General features: G+C 49.1%; 1 protein-coding gene across 1 annotated transcript in view; it reads left to right on the top strand.

Moving 5' to 3' along the window:
- Adam12 (ADAM metallopeptidase domain 12) overlaps positions 1–24,403 on the top strand; it is a 317,008-nt gene that overhangs the window by 272,151 nt on the left and 20,454 nt on the right. The window contains exons 13-19 of the mRNA XM_042285092.2: positions 3,027–3,116; positions 4,773–4,968; positions 14,589–14,697; positions 14,802–15,000; positions 18,139–18,216; positions 21,801–21,909; positions 24,051–24,186. Coding sequence (XP_042141026.2) covers positions 3,027–3,116; positions 4,773–4,968; positions 14,589–14,697; positions 14,802–15,000; positions 18,139–18,216; positions 21,801–21,909; positions 24,051–24,186 — 917 coding nt within the window. The remainder of the gene's footprint in view (positions 1–3,026; positions 3,117–4,772; positions 4,969–14,588; positions 14,698–14,801; positions 15,001–18,138; positions 18,217–21,800; positions 21,910–24,050; positions 24,187–24,403) is intronic.

Here is a 24,403-nt window from a genome sequence, read left to right as displayed (position 1 = left end):
TGTATCTCCTGGTCCAAAAGGGACTCAGTATGTCACACCAGGGAAGCAGGGAATGACAGGTCAGTGTGATGTACACCAGCACACAGCTGGAACAAGCTTGTGATCCCTCACTCCCAGAAGTAAGCCCCATCATTTCTAGGAATGTGCACTGTAGCTTTACCCCAGCTCAAGGTGACTAAAACTCAACATCTGCTCCCCACAGCCCGAGAAAGACTGGTCCTTACACAAGGTTCTTTAATGGCTTCATTCTTATTTCTTATTTTGAGACCTGATGTTCATTGGCTCTGTTGCTTCTCTGCTGACTCCTAAAATAGTAAATGCATCACTAGACAAGGAATCTGTCTCTTCTGTGAAATATGGTAATACAGACATGGATTTTGGGTAATTAGGAGTTTGTCTCCTGTGAAGTACGGTAGTAGAGAAAAAGAGTTGAGGTAGTTAAAAAATGTTTTTACCTTCTGGTAGAAAGCATTAAGGATTCCCTGATAACCCACTCACCCTTCCAACTAACAAGGCTGGAACGCTGCCCCACCTCTTTTAAAGTCAAGAGGATACCAGTCCCTCACACATCTTTTAAACTTCATTATCTTTCTCTTGTGATTGACCCCCTTTGAAGTCACTCCACTTGGCTACGTTCCCTTTGGGGTTGCTGCTTACATTTCTGGTGATTTGAGGGGAGGCAGGAGGAGTCCTTGCAAGTGTTTTAGACCCAGATATCAGATGACTGCAAGGACGTCTCTGACTCAGCTAATAGAACATTAGGGAAGTCATTGAGACCCCAGCCAGCAGAACAGCTCTGCTGCACATTCAATGGCACTGGTCCAGGATGCAATTAATGGGATCCTTAAGGAGGGAAAAGTTTCTAGATTTGTATAGAGTTGTAAGCCCATAAGCTACAAACCCTCACTGTCATGAAAGCTGCCGCAGTGACTTCTGGTTGGCAGTTTTATCTTACTGTATACATTACATGTCCCGGATGTTTATAAAGTCCTCAAACAGATTTAAAATTTAACAACTTTGGAAGTATGCATGGTAGGAGCAAACGTAAACACTGCGTGAGAGATCAGTTCATGGAGTTCCAATAGTGGATGCTGAACAGGTATTTAGGGATGCCCTAAATCTCCCCAATCACTGGCAGATTTATTAATTGTGTCTATAAGCCTGATTTTAAAAAAAAAATTCATTCACAAGAGATAGTTTTCAGGAGTAACCTATTAGACAATTAGATATGGATGCGATTAGCTTCATGCTGGCTGGCCAAGTGTAAGTTCTTCAGAATACGTCAAAAATAAAGGAATGTTGAGGATTTTGGCAGCATTAAGCATTCTGTGACATTTTCCTCTAAATCGCACAAATTTCCAAACTACCAGGAGGTTCCAAAGCTCATGGGCTTCAGAGATTTGCTACACAGATGGGTGCAGGCCTTCTACAGCAGGTGAAGAGAGCTGACCTTCCTCTCTGTCAGGAAGCCATGTGCTCACATGGTGTGCTGTCAGCTGAAGGAGTTGAATTTCTTCTTCACTTTTGTTTCAGACAGGATGACACAGCTCCATTTTTATGTATTTAGATCCTTTGAGAATGAGCATGCTCAGGCCAGAAACAGCAGCATGAGCCTATAATCCCCACACTAGGGAGGGAGAGATGGGAGGATCACCCACCAAGGGTTGGGGGCCAGCCTGTCTGCAAAGGAAGTGCCATGCCAGCCAGGCCCACATAGAGAGACTGTATCTCCCAAAACAAGACAGAAGGCTGAGGATATAGCCCAGTTGGTAGAGTGCATCCATGAGTCCTTGGGTTTTATAAATGGTGTAACAGAAAGGAGAGGAGGAAAGGAGAGAGAAAAGGGGAAGGGAGGGAGGGAGGGAAAAAGAGAGGGGCCAAAAAGGAAAGGGAGGGAGGGAGGGAGGGAGGGAGGGAGGGAGGGAGGGAGGGAAAAAGAGAGGGGCCAAAAAGGAAAGGGAGGGAGGGAGGGAGGGAGGGAGGGAGGGAGGGAGGGAGGGAGGGAAAAAGAGAGGGGCCAAAAAGGAAAGGGAGGGAGGGAGGGAGGGAGGGAGGGAGGGAGGGAGGGAGGGAGGGAGGGAAAAAGAGAGGGGCCAAAAAGGAAAGGGAGGGAGGGAGGGAGGGAGGGAGGGAGGGAGGGAGGGAGGGAGGGAGGGAGGGAGGGAGGAAAAAGGTAATAAAATGAGAACTCCTAGCCCCAACATCCTCCAGCCCCATTCTGATGACCGGTCCTCTTCCTAGAATGCCCTAGGCCAAGGAATTTACCTTTGCTAAACATGGATTTCTTCCTCACCCACCTGGCTACCCCACAGGGAACTGGCCTGAATTTTTCCTTTCAGTGCTTCTGTATACTTCCAATCAAAAGCAGACCCCACACACACACTCCCATTTTTTTAATACACCAGACAAGTGCTGCACCACTGAACTGTACTCCAGTCTATCAGAAGAGTTCGTTCTCGAAGAGTAAAGGTCACATCCATGCATGGTGTTTTGTTTGTTTTGTCTTGTGTTTTGAGACAGGTTTCTCTGTGTAGCCCTGGCTGTCCTGGAACTCACTCTGTAGACCAGGCTAGCCTCCAACTCACAGAGATCCACCTGCCTCTGCCTCCCAAATGCTGGGATTAAAGGCCTGTGCCACCACTGCCTAGCCCATGCATGCATTTTTAAATGAGCAACTTCCAAGTCCTTCAGTGATTCCAACACAGCTCAGTACAACATGCCCTGCAGGAAGAATCTCCTGGAAGCACCATTGTGCTGCCGACCTGAAGAGCTCCCAGCTCCCCCTGGCCCTCCTCCCACGAAGGGCACTTGAGTGCTCCTGACTTCTCTTAGCAACACTGGACTCCATGGTCCACAAACACTTAACACACACTTCGCTCTGGTGCCAAGGAAAGCAGTTCTGGAGCAGGTTTTCAGCTCGGAATCTGGGCTACCTTGTCCTTGGCTGTCATTTCGGGTGTGACATTTACATTCTGAGAGTCACCACTCCATGTGACCCTGCAAATGGACCCCGTTTCCCTCCTCAGGAGTGCACCAGTCGCTGCTGCAATGCCTCTACCTGTACTCTGAAGCCAGACGCCGTGTGTGCACACGGACAGTGCTGTGAAGACTGCCGGGTGAGTTCAGAGTGGCCTGACGTGGCTGACTGGTTCGGGTGGCTCCAGCCTGATACAAGTGGAGCAGCGGTGGGCTGATTTCCCCAAGCTCATACCGGGAAGCTGCCCTTTTCACCATTCGGTACCATCTAGTTCTTAGAATTTTCTGATCTGATAAAATGCACATTTGAATTGCTAATTCTCGTGATCAATGGTCTGTGGGCTACAAATTAATAGGACTGAGAAACCCAAGCTCAACCTTAATATTCCGCTTATGCTTGTGGCAGTCCTAACTCCATGAGAAGAACAATGGGAGGAGGCCAGCCCCACCCCTGTCACTCAGCCTCATGCCAGGTCCACCTGCCAGATACCAATGTCTGGTGGGTAGCAGAGAACCCAGGCTGGTGGTTCCTGGGATGTCTGTACCAACAGAAAGTGCAGGCCACCCTGAGCTTCCAGAGGGACCGTTGCCTGGCTTGCTGTGTATTCTGCATTGGCATTTCCACCCTTCATCCTGTTTATTCAGAATGCATGTCTAACAGGGGGGAAGCCTGAGCGTTAGTGGCTTCCAGGATAGATTTTAATGCCTTGATACTTAAGCAATTGATCTTGGCACGAAGATCTCAGGAAACTCTGTTATCCACCCCACCCAAGCACATCGTTTAGAAGTATGTTATAATGGGGTGTGTGTGTGTGTGTGTGCGTGTGCGTGTGCGTGTGCATGCGTGCGTGCGTGCATGTGTGTATGTATGTGTGTCTTCCCTCCTGATGTTCACTAAGTTCTGAAGAATGTTGTAAGAAGTACCTGGTACCCAAGTACCCAGTTTCTAGTGCTGGAGGGTGCCAAGAAGGGGATGAGAGAAGATGAAAACAGCTGAGCCCCACAGAGAAAGGCTCAAGAGGGTCAGAAGGAGGGAGGGATATGTGGGGATACCCAACTGTCATTCACTTTTGTAGCTTTCATGTGATCCCTTCCAAACTTCAGACCTTCTAGGAGTTGGTAGGTGATTTACCTTGTTGCCTTTGGGAGTATGCAGGCCAACCAAGCCCCGGACTTGGTGGCCTTGACCATGGAACTCAGACAAGCTCCCCTGGACCTTAATTTCTTCAGCCTGAAAGATGAGCTGCTAGAGGCCTAACAGCCCTCACGGCTAGCAGTTACCACTGCGGCTTCTGCTGCCGCCTCCTGGTCCTTCTCCTCGTCCTCCCTACCCTTCCTGCCACCACCAACCTCCAGTTGTTCCCCCCATAAAGTGATAAAGAGGGCCCTGGGTCTACGGATGACAGCATAGCACTACTATTGAGAGTCGGAGCTTGCTGATTTGGCTACCTTGCCTAAGGTGCCTAAGGATAAGGATAAGACATGTGATGGTGTCAGCAACCTGAGAAAAGTCCACCTCTTCACCAAGGGAGTCCACAAGAGCCAGCTAGCTTGTCTACTCCTTGGAGAACACAGTGTTCCCGGCAGTTCCCACCTGAGCTATCTGTGGCTGCCCGCCCAAATGTGAACCGTACAAAACCACTTAAGGGGCAGGCTCTGCCACCAAAGGGGATGGGGTTGAACCCCCCACCTGTTGGCCCGTAGTAGGTGGCCTGTTGTGTTCTGCCCCAGCGGAGCTTCTGAGAGCTGTTTCCTCCCGCTTGGTACGCGTGCCATAAGCTACCTTGTCATTTCAGCTGAAGCCTCCAGGAACTGCCTGCAGGGCCTCCAGCAACTCCTGTGACCTCCCAGAATTCTGCACAGGGACTGCCCCTCACTGCCCAGCCAATGTGTACCTGCATGACGGGCACCCCTGTCAGGGAGTGGATGGTTACTGCTACAACGGCATCTGTCAGACCCATGAGCAGCAGTGTGTCACACTCTGGGGACCAGGTACGTGGCCTCTTCCAGTTCTGTGAGGGATACTGGAGACATGGGCTCTATGGGCTCGAGTCTGTCCTTGCTCCTGGGGGGATTCCTCCATGCATGCCCATTCTGCTCTGCCATGAAGCTCACACTCTGAGACGGGAGGTCTGCTTCTGCAGGAGGCATGGCTGGGATTTAAGCCTGGTCACTGTGACCCAACATCTGGGTGTAACTCCCACAGTGCACAGTCACCCCCACGGGCAGATGAGGCCTTGATCTAAAGTCCCATTAAAGTTCCAAAAAGTGGAATAGAGCTCAGGGCCCTGTGTATCTATCTCTCCCAGGACTCTACTCTGAAGTCAGATCCAGGGTCACATAGGGCAGCCTAGACACTGGAGTCTTACTACTGAAGAGCCTCAGTACCCCAGGCCTCACTACCAGGGGGTCTCACTGCCCAGGGCCCGCACTGCCCTAGGGCTTTACCACTCTAGGCCTTATTACTAGGAGATCTCGCCACTCTGGGGAGGGCCTTTTGCCTAGAAACCATTCTGGATCTACTCCATTTACAGTTCCCGGGATCCTGGCTAGGAATCCCATTGGGGATGTTTTCTGAGTGTGTTGCAGTTTTCTTTCCATTGTTCTTGGCTGAGTCCTTACTTAAGGCTACGAGATGACCTCAGACCTGGCCAGAGGCCCCAGCGCCAGCAAGGCCGCTATGGTCAGCCAGACTCAGACCTCGAGCTGAGCCAGCTCTGGGGGAAACCAGAGACTTTCCTCAAGTTTCTGGTTTCCAGAGGGATAAGGGGAGTCAACCAGGGCAGAAAATGATGACCAAACACAGAAGCCTGGTTTTTTAACTGTTATGTGGGTACAACGACCAAGCCTGAAGTGCCCAGTAAAGACATCCCTCACTTGGAGCTTTCTGGGGGGGAAGAAGCAAATGTAGGCTGGCGGCTCCCATAAGTGGATGTACCCTAGATGGGTAGAATAAAGAGTCTGGAAACTCCCGGCCCTTCACACTTCCTCTTTAGAGTCTCTCAGTGCTGGTCCTCTCACCCATGAGATCCTCAAGACACAGGTAGGGCTACCACCATTGCAGAGACACGCACTAGGAAGACACTCATTATACACGTGTCAAATGGCCCAGAGGACGCGGCATGGATCAGAGAGTTCAGACACCTTTTGGCCATGCGGGGTCACTTTAGGACAGGGGCTAGTGCGGCAGGCCCCAGACATCTCTCGTGGCCCTTCCCCTCTCCCAGGCCTTCTAGAGGCAGGAAGCTAGAGTTACAGTGGCTGTTCTGCTGCTCCCTTTATGGGAGCTGTCCTTGGCCAGCACACCCAGCCCTTGGAGCTCTTGAGTGTCCAGCTGTGCTCTGAGACCTGGCCCCAGCTCCAGAATGAGCTCAGACGGAACAGGACAGTATTCCCCAAGCCGTTGTGCTGTGTAGCTCCGCGGGCTGCCATGGTGACCAAAGCAGGTATTTATCAGCGGGGAAATAAAAAAGGAGGGGGAGACAGACAGACAGACAGACCGATGTTGAGACCAGTGGGGCTGGGAGATGGCTCAGTCAATACGGTACTGACCAGGCAGGCATGAGGACCTGAGTCCTGATCCGTTTTTTACATACACCTAAGTAAAAAGCTGAGCGTAGCAGCACAAGCTTGTAATCCCAGCACTGGGGACGTAAAGACAGAGGATCCCTGGAGCTTGCTCTAGCCAGCCTACCCAGTCACTGAGCCCCTATATGGAAAAAGAACCTGTCTCAAAAATAAGGTAGAGACATGACAGAGGAAGACAGCCAACACTGACCTCTGGCATCACATGCAAGGGTTCCTGCGAGGGGCAGGGTCAGGGAATGGGGATGCAGGCAGAGATAGAGATATGTACAGTCTAGACATGCAGAAGTCAGTCTGACTGACAGATGAGCTTCTCAAAAGCAAGAGCATCCGCCTTCTTGAATGCTCCCCATCACGCTAGTCGAAGCTGACAGCTTTATAGTCTGCATACCTTCCCAAAGAGGGGGCATCCCCTAAGAGCCCCCCACTTAGCACTTCTCTCTCCTGCCCCCCTTCTCGCTGGTGGCTGGGAGGGCCTTAGCACAGGTGCAGTGGGTTTGTCTGGAGTGGTTCTTTGCGTGGGGTACTGAGGAAATCAGAGTGGCCAGGTCTCGGGGACCACCTCAGGCAGTGACTCCCTGGATTTCAGTGTGCCCCCATCAGACCTTTCTCAACACAGATTAGAAAAGAACACCCTCAGCAGAGAGGAGACATGGAAGGCCTCCGGCTGAGGCCACAGCTTCCCAGCCATCCCTTACAGCACACCATGGCCCTTTCCCTCCACATGGGTGGGACTGCGTAGCTTTCCAGTCAATGATACCACGCGAGTTCCCTGTGGCCATGGCTTTTGCGGCTGGTGACAGGAAAAGTCACAACTTACAACTCTGGAGATCAGAGCCCACGGATCCGGGTGCTGGCAGGGCATAGCACATCCAGAAACTTTGGGGGAGAATGTTGTCTTGCCAACTTTTTCGGCTTTCCGAGGTTGCCCGTGTTCTTGACCCTCAGCCCTTCCTCCTTCAAGGCCAGCAGTATAGAGGTTGTCTGTCCATCTTCTCTGGCCTCTGCTTCTGTAGTCTTCTGACCCTCCTGTTTCCCTTGCAAGTGCTCAGATGATTACATTAGGCTCACCCAGGTCTCCATCTCTACAACTCCCCATCTCAAGATCTCTACATTAATCATGTCTGCCACGTCCCTTTGGTCATGTAAGGTAACACACTGACAGGGTCCAGACCCGAGAGGATGGACTGGCGCTGAACACTGATGTGGAAGCACTCGACATTCCTTCAGAAAACCCCTGGACTTTCTTGTAGCTCAGCTGCAGAGTGAATTAGTAGCTTGCCTACCCCGTGCATGTAGCATCCTCTAATGTAGCCCATACTCTGTTCTGTGTAGTAGAGTGCATGAAGGATAGCCCCAGTGCTCAGCACCTGGTAAATCTAAACTCAGTCAATGCAATGTGTGTTCTCAAGAGATACTCAAGTCTTGGGGGTTTGTAGAAAGGGCTCTGAGAGCACAGGACAGTGGTCACGATGTGGTGGAGACAGGAGAGACCAGGGTAGAGAGCAGCCAGGTTGGAGGAATCTGAGAGAAACTGCCCTGCAGTAATCACCTGGAAGAAGTAGTATTTCCAGCATCCAGGATTGGATAGAGGGCACACAGGGGTGGCAGGGCCAAGGCAGGAAGTGAAGAGAGTTCTCTTTGTATAGAGCTGTGACTTGGACAGCAGCGGAGATCCTCATCTGTCATTCATTCTCTCACTTGTTAAGTATTTGCTGACGTCCTGCTGGGCAGGAGATGCTGACTCAAGAGTCTGCTTGTGCCAGAGGAATGCACTTCCTAGTCCCTGCATGCTTTGCTCAGGATGTGACTCCCTCTGTCCCACCCTCCCTCTGTCCCACCCTCCACTATCACTAAGTCCTTACCCTGCCCTGGGTGGGATATGGCCCCAGGAGCAGAGGTGACTTCCTGGGCTGGGGGCCTGACCAGCCAGATGTGCTGGACTGAGAGCATTATAGTGCTGAAGTGGTTGGTTCAAATGAACTTTCCATGATTCAGGAAGGAAGCCTTTGTCCAGGATGTGTTTGCGGTGTCTCATCTCCCCACTCAGCAGCAAGAGCCCAGATCTAGACCGTGTTATGTAAGGGTCATCGAAGACCTCCAAGGAAGGGGGTCACTCGGAGCTCTAAAACTTCTCGAGTCATTGCTGGGATGGCTACAGCATTCATATCCAGTGACCTGGCCAAGTTGTTAAGTCACATCAAATTTTCCAGTTGCATCCAGGATATCCGTTACTCATGCCTCAGAGCTGGCTACCCAAAGCTGACCGGATGAAGCTCTTCCTTCCAGCTAACTGTTCCCTTTTGAGATGAGCTTTTCTCAGTCCAGCATTAGATTTCAATAAAATACTGCTGCTTCCAAGGCTCCCTGTAAATAAGGCCATAGAAAATTCAAAACATGTGCCTGCAACTCTTAAGTGGTAGTGTGACAAACTTTCAGAATACCTTCTGTGGGGTTTGTTCATTTACTTGTATTATTATTATTATTATTATTATTATTATTATTATTATTATTATTATTATTATTATAGATCTTCCTGTTATCTGAGGCAATTTTCTTTTCCTACCTGATTTTCTACTGCATCTCATGGTTTGTGTGTGCAAGCTGAGACCAGAAGTTGACATCAAATGTCATCCTCAATTATTTTCTGAGACAGTCTCTCTCAAGAACCCACACACTGATATGGCTAGTCTGGCAGCCAGTGAGTTCCAGGGATCCTCCTGTCTCTACTTTTCATTGCTGGGATCACAGGCATGTTCTGCAGGGCTCAGGTTTTTTTGTTTGTTTGTTTTATTTGTTTGTTTGTTTGTTTGTTGTGTTGTGTTTTGTTTTGTTTTGTTTTTACATGGGGACTGGAGATCTGAACTCAGGTCCCCATGCTTGCACAGCAAACGCTTTTCCCACTGAGCTGCCTGTCTCCCTAGCTCGATGTCTCAAGATTTTAGATGTCGGTATCCCAGACATAAATGTTATCTGCAGTTCCAATGAGATTGAGTTTCTTCTCCCGGGTCAGTCTTAATATTCAGGACGATTCTCCGTTGGCATGGCATGACCTTTACTCCTGCTCAAATACAGCTGGGGTGTTTCCTCAGGCTGCAGATTTACCTTCAGCAATGTTGCTTGGCCAGGACCACTATCCTAGCGATGGAGACCATTATTTGACTATTAACATCATAGGTATGTGACCCGATCGTCACACGCCAAGTCACTGCCTTCCCTCGGAGGGGTCCCCAAACATGTTGTTATTATAGACCTTATCACTCACCAGATTCTCCTGATTTATGCCATGTTAGCTGACCAGAGAAGTTTTATGGGCTGATAAATATCCAGCGTTTATCTACAAGGCTGGTTTAAACGAGCTCGGTTTACTTGAAACCCACTCAGGGCCTTGTGTGGACTGATCGCCTACTGTAACTGATGGTTACGGAGGGGAAGAAAAGATATTTTGCCAAGAGGCATATTGTTAGGGAACCAGGAAAACCTTGTCCCGTCATGTAAGAAGGAAGTGACAGAATCTGTTCACTTGAACTTCATTTCCTGATAAAGGCAAAGGCCAACGTGGAGAGAAGGGAAGGGCAGATGCCACCGGCTTTTGTCAATGCCTTTGTCTGTGGGTTTAAGTGACAAAGAGAGTCTGCTGACTGGCCTGAACTAGAGCAGTGTGTTTGCAGATGAAGATCATCTCAAGGAGAGAGGGGCTCAGAATGAGTAAACCTGGGGCTTCCTTCAAGATGCTGTCATCTTCACTTCCTTTTCAAAGGACATCATGACATTGAGAACTTCCAGACGCGGTTACAAGTGTGAGCTGCAGCGCTCGAAGCCAAAGCTGGTGATTAAAATGCAGAGTAGTGTCAAGACTCCCTCCAAAAGGCTGTTTTATCTCCTGCTAGTGGCCAAGCACTGAGTGTTCCGTTATTAAGAACTCAAAGGCTTTAATTGATGTAGCGCTGGAGCGATAAGAAAACTGTTGCCATTCTGTCCGAGAGATAGACGTACGGTCTCTCACCTTGGTGAAGATATGCAGCCCAGAATTTTTAAGTGCGACAACTTTGAGCCTGCATCTCTGCCTCTGCTATATCTTGCAAACAAGTGGACAACCAAAACTTAGACTTTTCAAATTCTTCACCATTCTACCTCAAAGACAAGCACCAGCTGGCAGCTTACATACAAAAGCCATGCCGAACACTAGCATGTCACTGTCCTCATGGACTCAGTGAGAGGCTGAGTGTCAACTCAGAAAACCATCTGTGTTTTGGGTTCCTTTTTATCCATTTCTCTTGATGATGGGTCCTTTGAATGTCAAAATGCATCCCATTTCGAATCCCCTCCTCCCCGCACCCCTGCTTCTGAGTTTTTAGACTTGGCCTTCATCTCTGAGAGAACAGCAATTTATCTTTCCCAAAAGCAAAGCCTCTGCCTTCATGCAACTTACACAGGGCAGCACAGCAGCATTTTATTTGATGCCAGGGAGTCCGTGAAAACCCACAGCTGCAGAACAGAACACTGGGGAGATGTGTCCACGGCCCTGGGGGCTCCATTGGCAGAGTACAAATGGCTACCTCGGGGAGTGTTGGAGATGGGAGGCTGGCCCAATGACCTTGTGCTCATTTCTTCATGAATACCCTGCTGTTTGCAGTCAGCAGGCAATATATATGGTAAATACAAGGAAGATTCATGAGAAAAAGAAGAAAAGGAGCAAGGATCATGCCCAGCCAGCTCCATGGGAAGGGAGAAACAGAAGAAGGCCCTGAGGGACCCAGCAGCCCTAGATCCATAAAACACGCCGATTAGTATAGACCAACATGGACCCTATCATGTGACCTGTGAGATAGACTGCTCTGGCCAGAGGAAGTCTTAATGTCCATCCCTCCGGCATTGCATGCAAAAGTCAGCTATCCCTGACCATGTAAAATGGGCTTTCTATAAGAAGAATATACTGGTCCTGGAAGCAGGCGTAGAGTAGACATACTAGGCACAGCCATCAAACAGTCTCACATCTTCTGCACTACAACTCATTAATAAAGCAGATTTTGCTTGAGATCATCAGGGGAAAGCCCTCTGCCCTGGCTCTCCTAGATAGAGGGGTTGGTTTCTCCATAGAAGGGTGTGGCTGGTGAGCTACATGGGGAGGGAGTTGGGACAGTACTAAGAAGTGCCCATGAGCTCTAGCTGGGAGAAAATTGGTCCCAGAAAGCAGCCCAGAGTCCTTCATGGCATCATCCTACCGTCTAAAGTTGGAGGTGGTCAGATGAGGCATGAGAACTGGACTAAGTTTCAACTGTCTGCATCATTATAAGTTTGATTAAACTTAATCTTTAGCCTTGAAATATCTGTTTCTTGCAAGGGGTATCTCCTCACACCCCTAAGACTATCTACAGTAGGAAACGTTAGGCAATTAGATGAGGACCAACATTTCACACAGAGCTCTGTTCGTTCCCTCCTGCCTTCCTGGACCTCCCCCATCATCCAGTTAAAAGAGCAGTTTTGGGGTATTGATGGGAACTGCCAGTCCATGACTGCTGGAAGATGGGGAAGGTAAAACATCATGTTGTACTCTCCACAGACAGGAACACAGAACGGATACAGGGTGTACTATAGGCCTCGTCTGTGCCATGGTCAGCTGGCTCTATCCTGTCTCCCAGTTACAGTAGTAGAGGAAGGCATGGCCTCACTCCCTTCCACATCGGTTCCTTTGCCTTATCACAAGTCATTGCTAAGGTCATTGACAGAGACACGTCTGTCCTGGCTGGGCCCGAGTCAGCAGCAGACTGTGACCTAGAGTCTCCTCCTCCTTCAACACTTCCTGGTAGAGAAACATAGTTAACCCCAGAACCCTCTATGTTCAAACTGCTGTGGAGAAAATTTTATTGGCCAAATTTCATGTAACATGTTATCTTAGAAACTGACATCTCCTCACAAGTCGGTTTGTGGGGGGTGGCGTGTTTGTGTGTTTATATACATGTTTCTGTGCATGTGGGCAAGATATCTAGTGTCATCCCCAATCTTTATTTTCTAAGAGGACCTCTCGCTAAACCTGGAATTCACGGACTCAGCTAGACTGACTGGCCAGCAGGCTCTAGGAACCCTCTTGTCTCTGCCTCCTCAGCACTGAGATCATAGGCGCATGCCTGGGTTTGTAAAAGGATGTCTGTCGGGGATCTGAACTCGGGTCCTGGGAAGCACTTTACCAACTCCAGCCATCTCTCCAGCCCCTTCTCTAAAAGTCATCTTTGGGGGCTTTTTTTTTTTTTCTTTTCTTGGATGAGGAGAGTCAACAAAAAGCTTAAAACTATCTGGTGCCTCTCTGCAGTGTCTTCCAGTTGGAAGGAAATTCCTCTGAGCACGCACAGACTCTATGGGGGTGTCACCCTAATGGTCAGGATCAGAGGGAAGCAGGGAGCAGCCACATCATGATCCATCAAGCTGTGCTTCAGAAAAGGGCTGGTGGACACAGACTCGAGTGAAGGAGAGGAGAGTCTGTGGTGGAAAAGGAAGGTGTCGCTGCAGAAACCCAGTGGTCTTTTTCTGTAACATTAGTTCTGATTGGGGCTGGTATACCTTAGCTGGGAGCTCCAGGAGGCCTGTCTAAAAATGCTTACTAGGAATAAAGAAAGGGGATATACCAGGTGTGGTGGCTCGTGCCTTTAATATCAGCACTCAGGAGGCAGAGGCAGGTGGATCTCTGTGAGTTCAAAGGTAGTCCGGTCTACATAATGAGTTCCAGGACATTCAGACCTACATAGTGAAACCCTGTCTCAAAACAAACCACCAAAGAGGAGGCAGAAGGTCTGGAGTGGGGTGGCTAGTACAGAGGTCGGGGGCAGACACGGCACATATCACATGGAAAGAAGGTAGTCGTGGAGAGTTGTGTGCTTTTGCTATTGAATGAGGTGGCCAGTCTGCTGGTCACTGATAAGGGACCAGCACAGGTTGGAGAACAATGAGCATCACTGCAGAGGAGGAAGGGAGCCCTGGCCAGGGACCAAGTCTGATTGGGATCTAGATTGCCTTGTCACCTTTGAATGCCAACGGAGACTCCCTGGAGTTGGGAGCAGAGAAGGACATGGGGCAGGTCTGGACTTTGGGAAGTCACCTCCTAGTCATTGAAAGTGCTGTGAAAGGAAATATCCAAACCAGATCTGGGTGGGAAATCAAGCCAAGACCACGTGGCCAGGCATGGTTTGGTCTGCCCTATTCTCCTGACTGCCTCGTTGTTACCAACAGATACCCTTGTGGCTGACATATAAGAGCCCTCCAAGCTTTGACCCTGCAGCCCTCAACCATAGGTTCCCTTTCCCTGACAAGTAGAGGTGGGTTTTGGCCACTTCCTGGGTTCTCTGGCTCCTGTTACCACCCTCCCCCACACACACCATGGCATATCCTGCTGTGCACAGTGACAATCGGGTCTGACAAGGCTATGGTCTGTGAGAACAATCTCCCGCAGAAATGACCATTCACTGAGGACAGTGCTTACTCCTGGAGCTTTCTAGGATGGAAAACAAAAGATTTCTGCATCCCTCTCACTCTTCCTCCTCTCGCTCCCCCCACCCACCCCCACCCCACCCCACCCCACCCCACCCCACCCCCACACATTAGCCATCACTACTCCCCTGAGCCTGCCTAGCTTGTCTTTTCTTCACCGGAATTGTGTGGGATGTTGCTACAGAGAGAAGCTTCCCCTTGTCTGCAGCCAGCCAGCCGACTCCTTCCTGCTCCTGACCAGATCCGATTGCACAGTCCAGCCTAATCTCTTGAGAGTCTGCACATGCCTTGGGTCCCGAATCTAAGCCTACAACACAACACAGAAAAAAATGAGTGGGCTTTCCCTGGGCTGGGCCAGGAAAGGATGCCAACTGTAGGTCCTCTAGGTTTGCAGCAGCCAACTCCTGAGCCAGCTGGGTGCCCTGTGCCACTTCTCTAAACACGGGCTACCCCCCCCCCCCGCCCCCCTTAACTCCAAAGCCCAGTGCTGTTCAGAGGAACCCGGAAGTAGCCATGAGGAAGGTGCCACTGTGCTTCTGTTCCAGGTGCTAAACCAGCCCCTGGCATCTGCTTTGAGAGAGTCAACTCTGCAGGAGATCCTTATGGCAACTGTGGCAAAGACTCCAAGAGTGCCTTCGTCAAGTGTGAGATGAGGTATGAGGCCACACACCCTGCCGCGGTGGCACTGAGCCTGTCCACATGGCAGAGGCCGCTCCACACTGCCCCTCTTCTGAGCTTGTGTGTTCTTACTCTTCCAGAGATGCCAAGTGTGGAAAAATCCAGTGTCAAGGTGGTGCCAGCCGACCAGTCATTGGTACCAATGCAGTTTCCATAGAAACAAATATCCCACAGCAGGAAGGAGGTCGGATTCTGTGCCGGGGGACCCATGTGTACTTGGGCGATGACATGCCAGACCCAGGGCTTGTGCTTTCAGGAACCAAGTGTGCGGAAGGAAAAGTAAGAGCCCAGTTCTCATTTGCGTCCTAACGTAAGTCTGGAACACAGCTCACCGGAAGAGCCTGCTTAGGAACTGGGGGGTGAGGCCAGCTGATTTTCCTAAATCTTCTCAGAAGATAGTCTCTGGAATCCAAACAGTCAGTCAAGCTGAGGTCCCAGTCTGACCACTGAGACACGGATGGGGAGACATGGGCTTCCTTTAGCATAAGATATTTTTTTCACCCTGGGCTTCAGTGGGGGCTTCCTGCTAGGATGTCACCTCAGAAAGAGACACAGCAGTGGACAGTGGAGCGCCTTGCTTTGGGGAAGTGCTAAAGCTGTTGGGGCCTGTTCTCACCTGGGCAGAATGGAAAGTCAGCTGTATCCTCAGAGACTATAGAGAAAGGTGGAGGGGCACAGGAGAGGGGAGCAGCTGAGAGATGAACAAGGAAGGAGGAGCGCAGGAGAGGGGAGCAGCTGAGAAATGGCAGGGGAGGAGGAGCGCAGGAGAGGGGAGCAGCTGAGAGATGGATGAGGAAGGAGCAGCAGAGGGGAGGGGAGCAGCTGAGAGATGGCAGGGGAGGAGGAGCGCAGGAGAGGGGAGCAGCTGAGAGATGGATGAGAAAGGAGCAGCAGAGGGGAGGGGAGCAGCTGAGAGATGGACAGGGGAGGAGGAGCGCAGGAGAGGGGAGCAGCTGAGAGATGGACAGGGGAGGAGGAGCGCAGGAGAGGAGAGCAGCTGAGAGATGAACAAGGAAGGAGGAGCGCAGGAGAGGGAAGCAGCTGAGAGACGATGGACATGGATCCTTTGGAAGAACAAAGAGGAGGAAGGCTGGGATGTTTTGAGAGTTAAAAACAAGACCAGAATTTTTAAAGGAAGATACTAGGATTTTTGTGTTCTGCCACACTGGTTCATATATGGGCATGTGTGCAGATATGAGTGTGGGTGGATTTACATGTATATGTGTATACTTGTGTATAATGTGTGTGTGTACATGGGTGAGCATGTGAGTCTACATGTGTGCAAGGTGTGTGCGTGCGCATGTGTGTGTACCAAGGGAGTTCTTAACTACGTTCCTCAGCTATCTTTTTTCTTTCTGTTTCTCTCTTTTTTTTTTTTTTTTTGATACAGGTCACATGCTCACACAGCACATCCTCTACAGACTGAGCTCTCTCCCAGTCTCCGTTTTGCTTTTGTTTGTCTTTTCATCCAATTTTCCATCAGATTAAATGATAGCAAATTAATTATTTCAAGAAAACATGATAAATCATCTCACATTTTCAGAACCCATTTTTCCCATGGTCATGAAATCATTCTCAAAGGTCATGGTGAAGAAAGGGCAGAACCCAGGGTTCCCCTCACAAAATCCTGGAGGCAGAAATGTCCTCTACACATGTCCCCACATGCCCTGAGCCACAGACACGCTTCTTTTTTAAAATTATTTTTTATGTGTATGAGTGTTTTGCTTGCATGTATGCACCACGTACATGCCTGGTGCCCACGGAAGCCAAAAGAAGGCATCAGATCCCTAGGGCTAGAGTTATAGACAGTTATAAACAGCCATGTGGGTGCTGGGAATCAAACCTGGGTTCTCCGGAAGAGCAGCTGGTGCTCCCAACTGCTGAGTCATCATCCTTCCAGCCCTAGACACTTCCTTTGAGGAAGATTCCACACCCTTCTGATCCCCCAGGCACATTAGCTTCTGTTCAGGCCTTGACATTACAACACCCATTTTATAAACTATGTTCTGAGAAGCCTGGGCTACTATAGCCCAACACACTCGAAACCCAGGAACACTGCTGCATGTGAACCTTACCAATGAGATCGTGACTACGCAGGGCACTCCTGGCGGAACGGTTCTGTGTTCAATGCCCTTCCTTGACGCTTCTTTTTCCTTGCATGTGTATGTGTGAGGATACATGTGTGTGCACATCCATGTGGACACCAGCCTTGCATGTGGATCCTCCTGAGCTGCCTACCTTTTTTTTTTTTTTTTCTCACCTACCTGGAACTTGCCAAGTAGGCCGGACTGGCTGGCCAGTGAGCCCCAAGGATCCTCCTGTTTGCCCGTCCCCAGCTGTGAGGTCACAAGCACACACCACCATACCCTGGTGTTTATGCCGGTTCAGGGCTCTAACTCAAGCCCTCCTGGTTTCAGGGCAAGCACTTGACTGGCAGAATCATCTCCCAGCCCCTGGGGTTTACCCAGGAACACTGAGCCCGACTTCTCCTCCACTGACTCCTACTACTGTTTTCTCTTAAGGGCACTCACTCTGCCCTCTGTGAACTGTTAGCGGGAGATGGCCACCTGCCCACAGGAAGGTTCTGCTTGGTGAATCCGCTCTGTCTTCTAAACCTTGAACTCTTCTTCCTTTCTCTCCACCAATCTGTAAAGTTGCAGGAGAGAAAGGTGCTGAGCACTGCTGAAAAAGGCAGCCACTTCCAACCAGCCAAGGCCATTCTGCAATTAGGAGCCTCTGCAGTGAGTAGACAAACAGGACCCCGGGGAGCAGTCCTGTGGATGCTTTGTGTCACTAGTGACCCACAAAGCCCTAAACAAAACTCATGAGAAAATCAGTTATAATTTCTCATTTCCACTAAAACCATCTTAAATGCTGTTAAACAGAAAAGAACTCAATCAATACTGTTCACATTGAACAAAGTGTCCATCCAGTCAGACCCCGGTAGTCTTGTCTGAGGCAAACAATACAAGTTGTTATGCTCCATCCATGCTCACTAAAATGGGAGCCTTCTCCAAGTTTTCCTTGCTTTTTCTTTCATGTTATGTATGGAGGGTGTGCAAACATGTGGACATGTTTGTCTGTGACCTATGGAAGTCAGAGGTCAACCTCTGGTCTCATTTGTCTGGTGACATCCACCTTGTTTTTTTGAGACAGGGTCTCTCACAGGAACCCAGGGCTGATAGGTTAGGATGGCTGACCAGCAAGCTCCAGAGATCCACCTTTCTCCAACACACATGACAATGCTTGGTTTTTGTTTTTTGTTTTTGCTCTTACATGGACTTCGGGGATTGAACTCGGGTCCTTAGGTTTACACAACAACAGAGCCATCTCACAAGCCCTGCTTTCTCTTTTTCATGCACCTGTGTAAGGGAGGGGAGCAGAGATACTGAGGCGTGTGCTGTGTGTCTCCTACAGATCTGCCTCAATCGTCGGTGTCAGAATATCAGCGTCTTCGGAGTTGACAAGTGTGCAATGCAGTGCCATGGCCGAGGGGTAAGTAGGATTAGTCTTCACTCAGTCAGCACACAGCAAGCTAATAGCATTTCGTTTTTCTCATCTGTTTATTTTATGTGCATGAATATTTTGCAAATGCATGTGTGTGTGCGTGTGTGTGTGTGTGTACACACACGTACGTGCTGGTACCCACAGAAGCTAAAGAGTGGGTCAGATTTCCTGGAACTAGAGTTACAGATGATTGTGAGCCACCATGTAGATGCTAGGAACCCAGGCCCTCTATAAGAGCATCAAGTGCTCTTAACCACTGAGCCATCTCTCCAGCCCCTACTATCCACAGCTTCTTAAAAACCACAAGAGCCAGTGAGTACCTCCTCAACATTTTCTTCCAGAGGCGTTAACTGTCTCTGACCTTTACGTAGCAGGAGAAATGTCACTTTCATTTAACAAAGAAAATCAGATTGAGAGGTAATTATCTTTTGAATTAACATTCTGTGATATAAAGAAAGAATTTTGTCATCTTCAAAGTAATTTCGAAGCTAACCTTGCTTCATGAAGGGCTCACATTAGCATTTCAAGCAGGGCTCTCCCTCTTGCTCCCAACAGCCCAAATATGTCTCAACCAAGATACTTGCAAAAGGGATGAAAATGAGGACATCAGATCTACCAACCATGTGCTCTTGAATGCCCTTGCCATGGGTTTTGACTACCACACGCTGCTGAGTTCTGAGACGCTTTAGGGAAGAAACGTACTCTAATTGTTTAAAACGTAATTTATTTTTCCTGAAGCAGTTAATTTTTTTTCCCAGTGGGATTATATTAATCTTGATTAGTTGTGCCAGTGGCTCATTTGTTCTCCTGAAGCTTTTTCTATAGAAACCATACTTTAAATTGTAGTTTTTAGACGATCTAGACACTTGGGATTATGGAGGCCTTTGCAAAATCACCACCATGCTGTACCCATGAGAGATCACTGGGCCGCCTCAGACAGACGAGTTGATGCTGTATTCAGCTGACTCAGTATCAAATGGAATCTCTTCCTGTGTTCACTGGATTATAGATTTCTTTCTAATGGCGATGGGTGAACAAGCCTGGCCCTTTTGTTTCAGTGATGAGGTCAAGGCCAATGTGGTAGTGAGGGTATGTCCATAGTAACCTTACTGGCTCAGAGAAAGTAGGACAGAGACCTCTCTGGTATCTATGGGTACATGTTGGCAAGCCAAGGCCCGTATTTTTTGGAATAGTTAGCTATGACTTAGTCTGATAATTAATCTCAATTGTGAACTTTGTGAAATCTAGAGTCACCTGGAAGATGGATCTCTGGGCATGCCTGTGGAAGATTATCTTGACTAGGTTGAGGTGGAAAGACCTGCCCAGTGTGGGTAGCATCATTCCCTGGGCTGGGATCCTGGACTATATAAAAAGGAGGAACTGAGCTGAACACAGAATTCATAGCTCTCAAATTCTTGACTATGAATGTAATGTAACCACTTGTTTCAGCTCCTATCACCATGACTACCATAGTGGACTCAGAACTGGGAGTCAAAATAAACCCTTTTCTTTAAGTTTATTTTTTCCCAGGGTATGTTATTACAAAAGCAGAAAAGAAACTAAGACATTTGGTAACAAGTCACTTGGCCCCAATCCCTCTATGATGAGACCAGGCTCACTACCAGTACCTCCAAGTAGGGAATCTGGACTGCAGTTTCCTGCCTCCAGCAAAGACCACACGAGGCAGGGTACGAGTCTCATGGGCGGTTTGCCAGCCTCCTCAGCATCTTTGCCATGTATGCGGGATGTACCACTGACACTAGAGAGCTGTCCTGTCCCACTTGCTCTTGACCAGTCCCGGTTACGGTGGATACATAACTGCCGTGTGAGCCTTGGCCTCATCACTAAAACGAAAGAACTGGGTTAATCCATTCATCCCTTACAACCATTAGAGAGAAATCTGTAACCCACTGGTCAGAGGTGGTCTACAGAAGACGGAGCCCTGATTAATAGGAGTGTCCTAGAAAGCGCATCCCTGCTTCTCACAGCCTTGTTGACTCTTGGCCTCACAGATGAAGCAACTGGACCAGAGATTGGATCCTTCACAGAAGCCAAGTAGAGCAGGGAGCCATCACAAGCAAGACACAGGCTGCAAATGTTTTGTTTGCCTTCAAATATTCAGGCATATATTTGACCCCAATGGGTTTTGTTTTGGTGGGTTTTTGGTTTTTGGTTTTGGTTTCTCTGTGTAGCCCTGGCTGTCCTGGAACACACTTAATAGACCAGGCTGGCCTTCAACTCACAGAGATCCGCCTGCCTCTGTCTCTCGAGTGCTGGGATTAAAGGTGTGTGCCACCACCACCCAGAAGCTCTAGCGTTTTTTTTATGCAGGGCCCTCTAGTTGGTTTGCTAGTTCCACTGACGTCCATACAACAAGCCACCCAGAAATACGTCACCTATGATTTACAGTGTTTACGTGGAAAGGAAGTACAGATACCAGACAGCCGTCTGGGCTCACAGTCCTTGATCTGGGCAGCTCGACCCAGTCACCCTACCCTGTCCTGCCCTCCTACTCTGTCAGGTGGGCCTTTATCCAATGCTCCTACAGCTTAGCCTACTTTTCATAAGACCAGACATACAGACTGCTGCAGCTGGAGATGTAGTTCAGTTGGTAGAGTGTTTACCTAACATGCACAAAGCTCTGTGTTCAATCTCAACTACCTCATAAAGTGGGCATGGTGGGGCACACCTATAATCTCTCAGCACTCAAAAGGTGGAGGCAGGAGAATTAGAAATTCAAAGCCATTCTTGCCCACATAACTAATTCAAGGCTAACCTAAGATGAATGAGACCCTGTCTCAAAAAAATTTTTAAAAAGAAAGAAAATTTTCTATTCTTCACTCTCAAAATCAGTTGGTTTATGTCCAGTCTGGTGAGTTATGTAAACATCAACAGTGAATCCAAGCAGAAGAACCACGGTGAGTGGCCCATGGCAAGGAGATGCAGAGACTCCTGGTCCTCCTACTGGAACTCTGCTCTCCCATTAGAGTGCATTATCCAGGAACAACGAGGGCAAAAGGACCCTCTCCTGCCATCTGCTTCACAAGGAAGAATTCTGTTGTCTTTGCCTATCATGTATAGTGACAGGGAGCCAGGTAATGAATGGGGCTGAAAGAAAGGACAGGCATTTGGGGATAAAAGTAGACTCACAGGAATGTTGGCAGACCCTTGCATCCTTCCATGGACATCAGAAAATAAGAGACCTAACCGAGGCCTCTTCCCCACCCCAGACTGCTGGGGTTCTCCCTGAACCTCCCAGAGGAGACAGGTTTATGCCACAGTAGTCTGATTCTGGGTGCCTACGTGGGTTCCTCCTTACCACAGAGAAGGGCAGACACAGGAAAGGGGACCCGGCTCTCAGCAGCAGCTCCTGAGCACAGGCAGCTTGTACTGCTCTCACCTCCCCGCCTCAGGCTCCAGTTCACTGGTGAGGTGCTCTCTGGGGCTGAGGCTCCCAGGCTTGGCGTTTACTGAGTCTATGTGTATTGCTGAGGGGATCTGGCAGAGCACCCTTGTCTTGTGTGTCCCAACCCTGCCCCTTATGGATGTTTTTCTCCACTTCTACCCGAAAGGTGTGTAACAACAGGAAGAACTGCCACTGTGAGGCCCACTGGGCCCCTCCCTTCTGTGACAAGTTTGGCTTTGGAGGAAGCACAGACAGTGGACCCATCCGGCAAGCTGGTGAGTGGGACTCTGGCATCGCTGAGGGTGGATGCTACACTGCTGGAGGCTGGGGATGCTGGGCAGGCTTCCCCATGGTGAGGACTCCCACGTGCCTCTGTCCCAGCCCACAGCTCTCAGTGCTAAATGCTCTTGCTCTCCCCTGGCCTTTCCTTTGGCCCCGGATCCCCCTCAGTGCAGCTGAGCCATTGCATTGGCCATTTTCTCTCCCTGGGACACTTTTCTCAGCTTGGGCAATGTCCACGGTGAACTGCTGAGTGTGTATGGATGTCACTGTCATATCAAAGGACTTTGTAAAGTGTAGCTTCTGTGTGCTGCCACCCCAGTGCATTTTAAATCTCTGAGAGTGATAGCGCACACACACATACACACACATGGGGGGGGGCACAAGCAAGAACAACAAAAATACGACAGCTACCTCTTAATAAAGAGAATAGTTACCACCAGAGATGGCTCAGTTGGTAAAGTGATTCCCACTTGAGTGTGGATCCACAGAACCCACATAAGAAGTTGAACATGGTAGTGCATGCTTGGAGGAAGCGGGGAGCAGAGATAAGAAGACCCCTGGTAGGGCTAAGGTTGGAGCTTAGTCAACAGGGTGCTTACCTAGGATGAACGTGGCCCTAGCTCAGTGGTTCTCAACCTGTGGGTCATGACCCTTTGGGGTTGAATGACCTTTTTTACGGGGGTCACCTAAGAACATCTGCAGATCAGATATTTATGATTCATAACAGTAGCAAAATTGTAGTTATGAAGCAATGAAAATAATTTTATGGTTGGGGGTCACCACAACATGGAGAACTATATTAAGGGGGTGCAGTATTAGGAAGGTTGAGAACTACTGGCTAAATTTAATCCCCAGTAGGACACACCTGTCATCCTAGCAGTGGGGAGGTGGAGGCAGGAGAATCAGGAGTTCAAGGCTATCCTAGGCTACCTAGCAAACTACAAGTCATCCTGGGCTCTATTAGACCCTGTCTCAGAAAAGAGATCTATGGAGTAGAGAAACTTCAAACACAGAGACTTGCCTGTGCCAAGGCTTGGGGTCAGGGTCGGACAGGACAGATGACAGTCACTGAGGGCAGCTCTCAGGCTACAGATTGGACAGTGAAGTCATGATACTACCTGGGACACTGGCTTAGACAGTTCAGTAGATGGCTATTTATGGCAACAGGCAACCCTGAGGTGCCTAGGTACCATTTAGGGCCTGGCAGGACTTTGACTGGATCACTTTAAGACTTAAGGTAGCTTGATGGGTTATGTGTCTTCCTTCCCACATGTGCTAAATAAAAAGGCATCAAATTACAAAAGGAGAAAACAATGTTTGTTTTTAATTTCAAACTAACTTCAAATTTGCTATGTAGCCAAGGATAGCCTAGAGCTTCTAATCCTCCTGCCTCCACCTCCCAAATGCTAGGGTCATAGGTGTGTATACCACCACATCTGGCTTATGGGGTTCTGGGGATCAAACCCAGAGCTTTCTGCATACACTCTACCAGCTGAGCTACAGGCCAGCCTCAGCCCCACAGGTTAAATGTCACAAAGAATTCTCACAGCATTCTCCCAACAAAAAGGAGCTTGCCCCCATAGGCAGTATTGTCTCTAACAGATTAAAACCAAATCCAGGGGTAACTTCATTTTTTCTTTTTTCACTCTCTGAGATGCCTCAGAATGAAGTCTGATTCAAGAATAAGTAAATGAATGAAGAATAAAAGTAAGCTCAGACTGAAGTGTGAAAGGAGCCTAGAATCAAGGATATGTGGGAGAGGTCACAGATGACCTTTGGGGAGCCCCCGATCCTGATAGGATGGTCCCCTGGTACTCTGTGTAGCTCCACGTTTTACTGTGCTGTGGTTATGCCTGGGGGACTCTGTGTGGTCCAGCCAGGGTCCCACCTACCAGACCATGTCCCTGCATTAGCAAGTTCCACAGCTGTCACAGATGAATAATGGTGGCATAGACCAGAGCTCAGACTCGACCTTTGAAGAGAGACTAATTTATTAGGACATCGTTCAGGGATTTACGTGCTCTGGTTCTGTTTGTTCCTTTAGAGCTCGCTCGGCCATAAATGTCACAGTGCGATGTCTTCCGTATTTTATTGGGCCGGCCTCCTCCCCTGAGCCAAATGTGTTTTGTTTCAGATAACCAGGGCTTGACTGTAGGAATCCTGGTGAGCATCCTGTGTCTGCTCGCCGCTGGATTTGTGGTGTATCTCAAAAGGAAGACCCTGATGCGGCTGCTGTTCACACATAAGAAAACCACCATAGAAAAGCTAAGGTATGTCATCTCCTCAAGGAATGACGGCTGAAAGAATGTTCAACCAACTGCTTCTCGCTGCGTCACCCTCAGCAAGGGAGGGAGGCAGATTTTCTGGATAGTAACACTGGGTCTCTGGGTCTGCTTGTTTTTGCTTTTGTAAATGTCTGCCAGGCCAGCTGTCTCTCTGACTCCCCCTTCAAACTACGTGCCATCCATTACGTAAATAAGCAGGGTG

Source organism: Peromyscus maniculatus, chromosome 1 (genome assembly GCF_049852395.1).
Source record: "Peromyscus maniculatus bairdii isolate BWxNUB_F1_BW_parent chromosome 1, HU_Pman_BW_mat_3.1, whole genome shotgun sequence".
NCBI lineage: Eukaryota > Metazoa > Chordata > Mammalia > Rodentia > Cricetidae > Peromyscus > Peromyscus maniculatus.
Note: the sequence above shows the minus strand (reverse complement) of the source record. Positions and strands in the feature narration are given on the sequence as shown.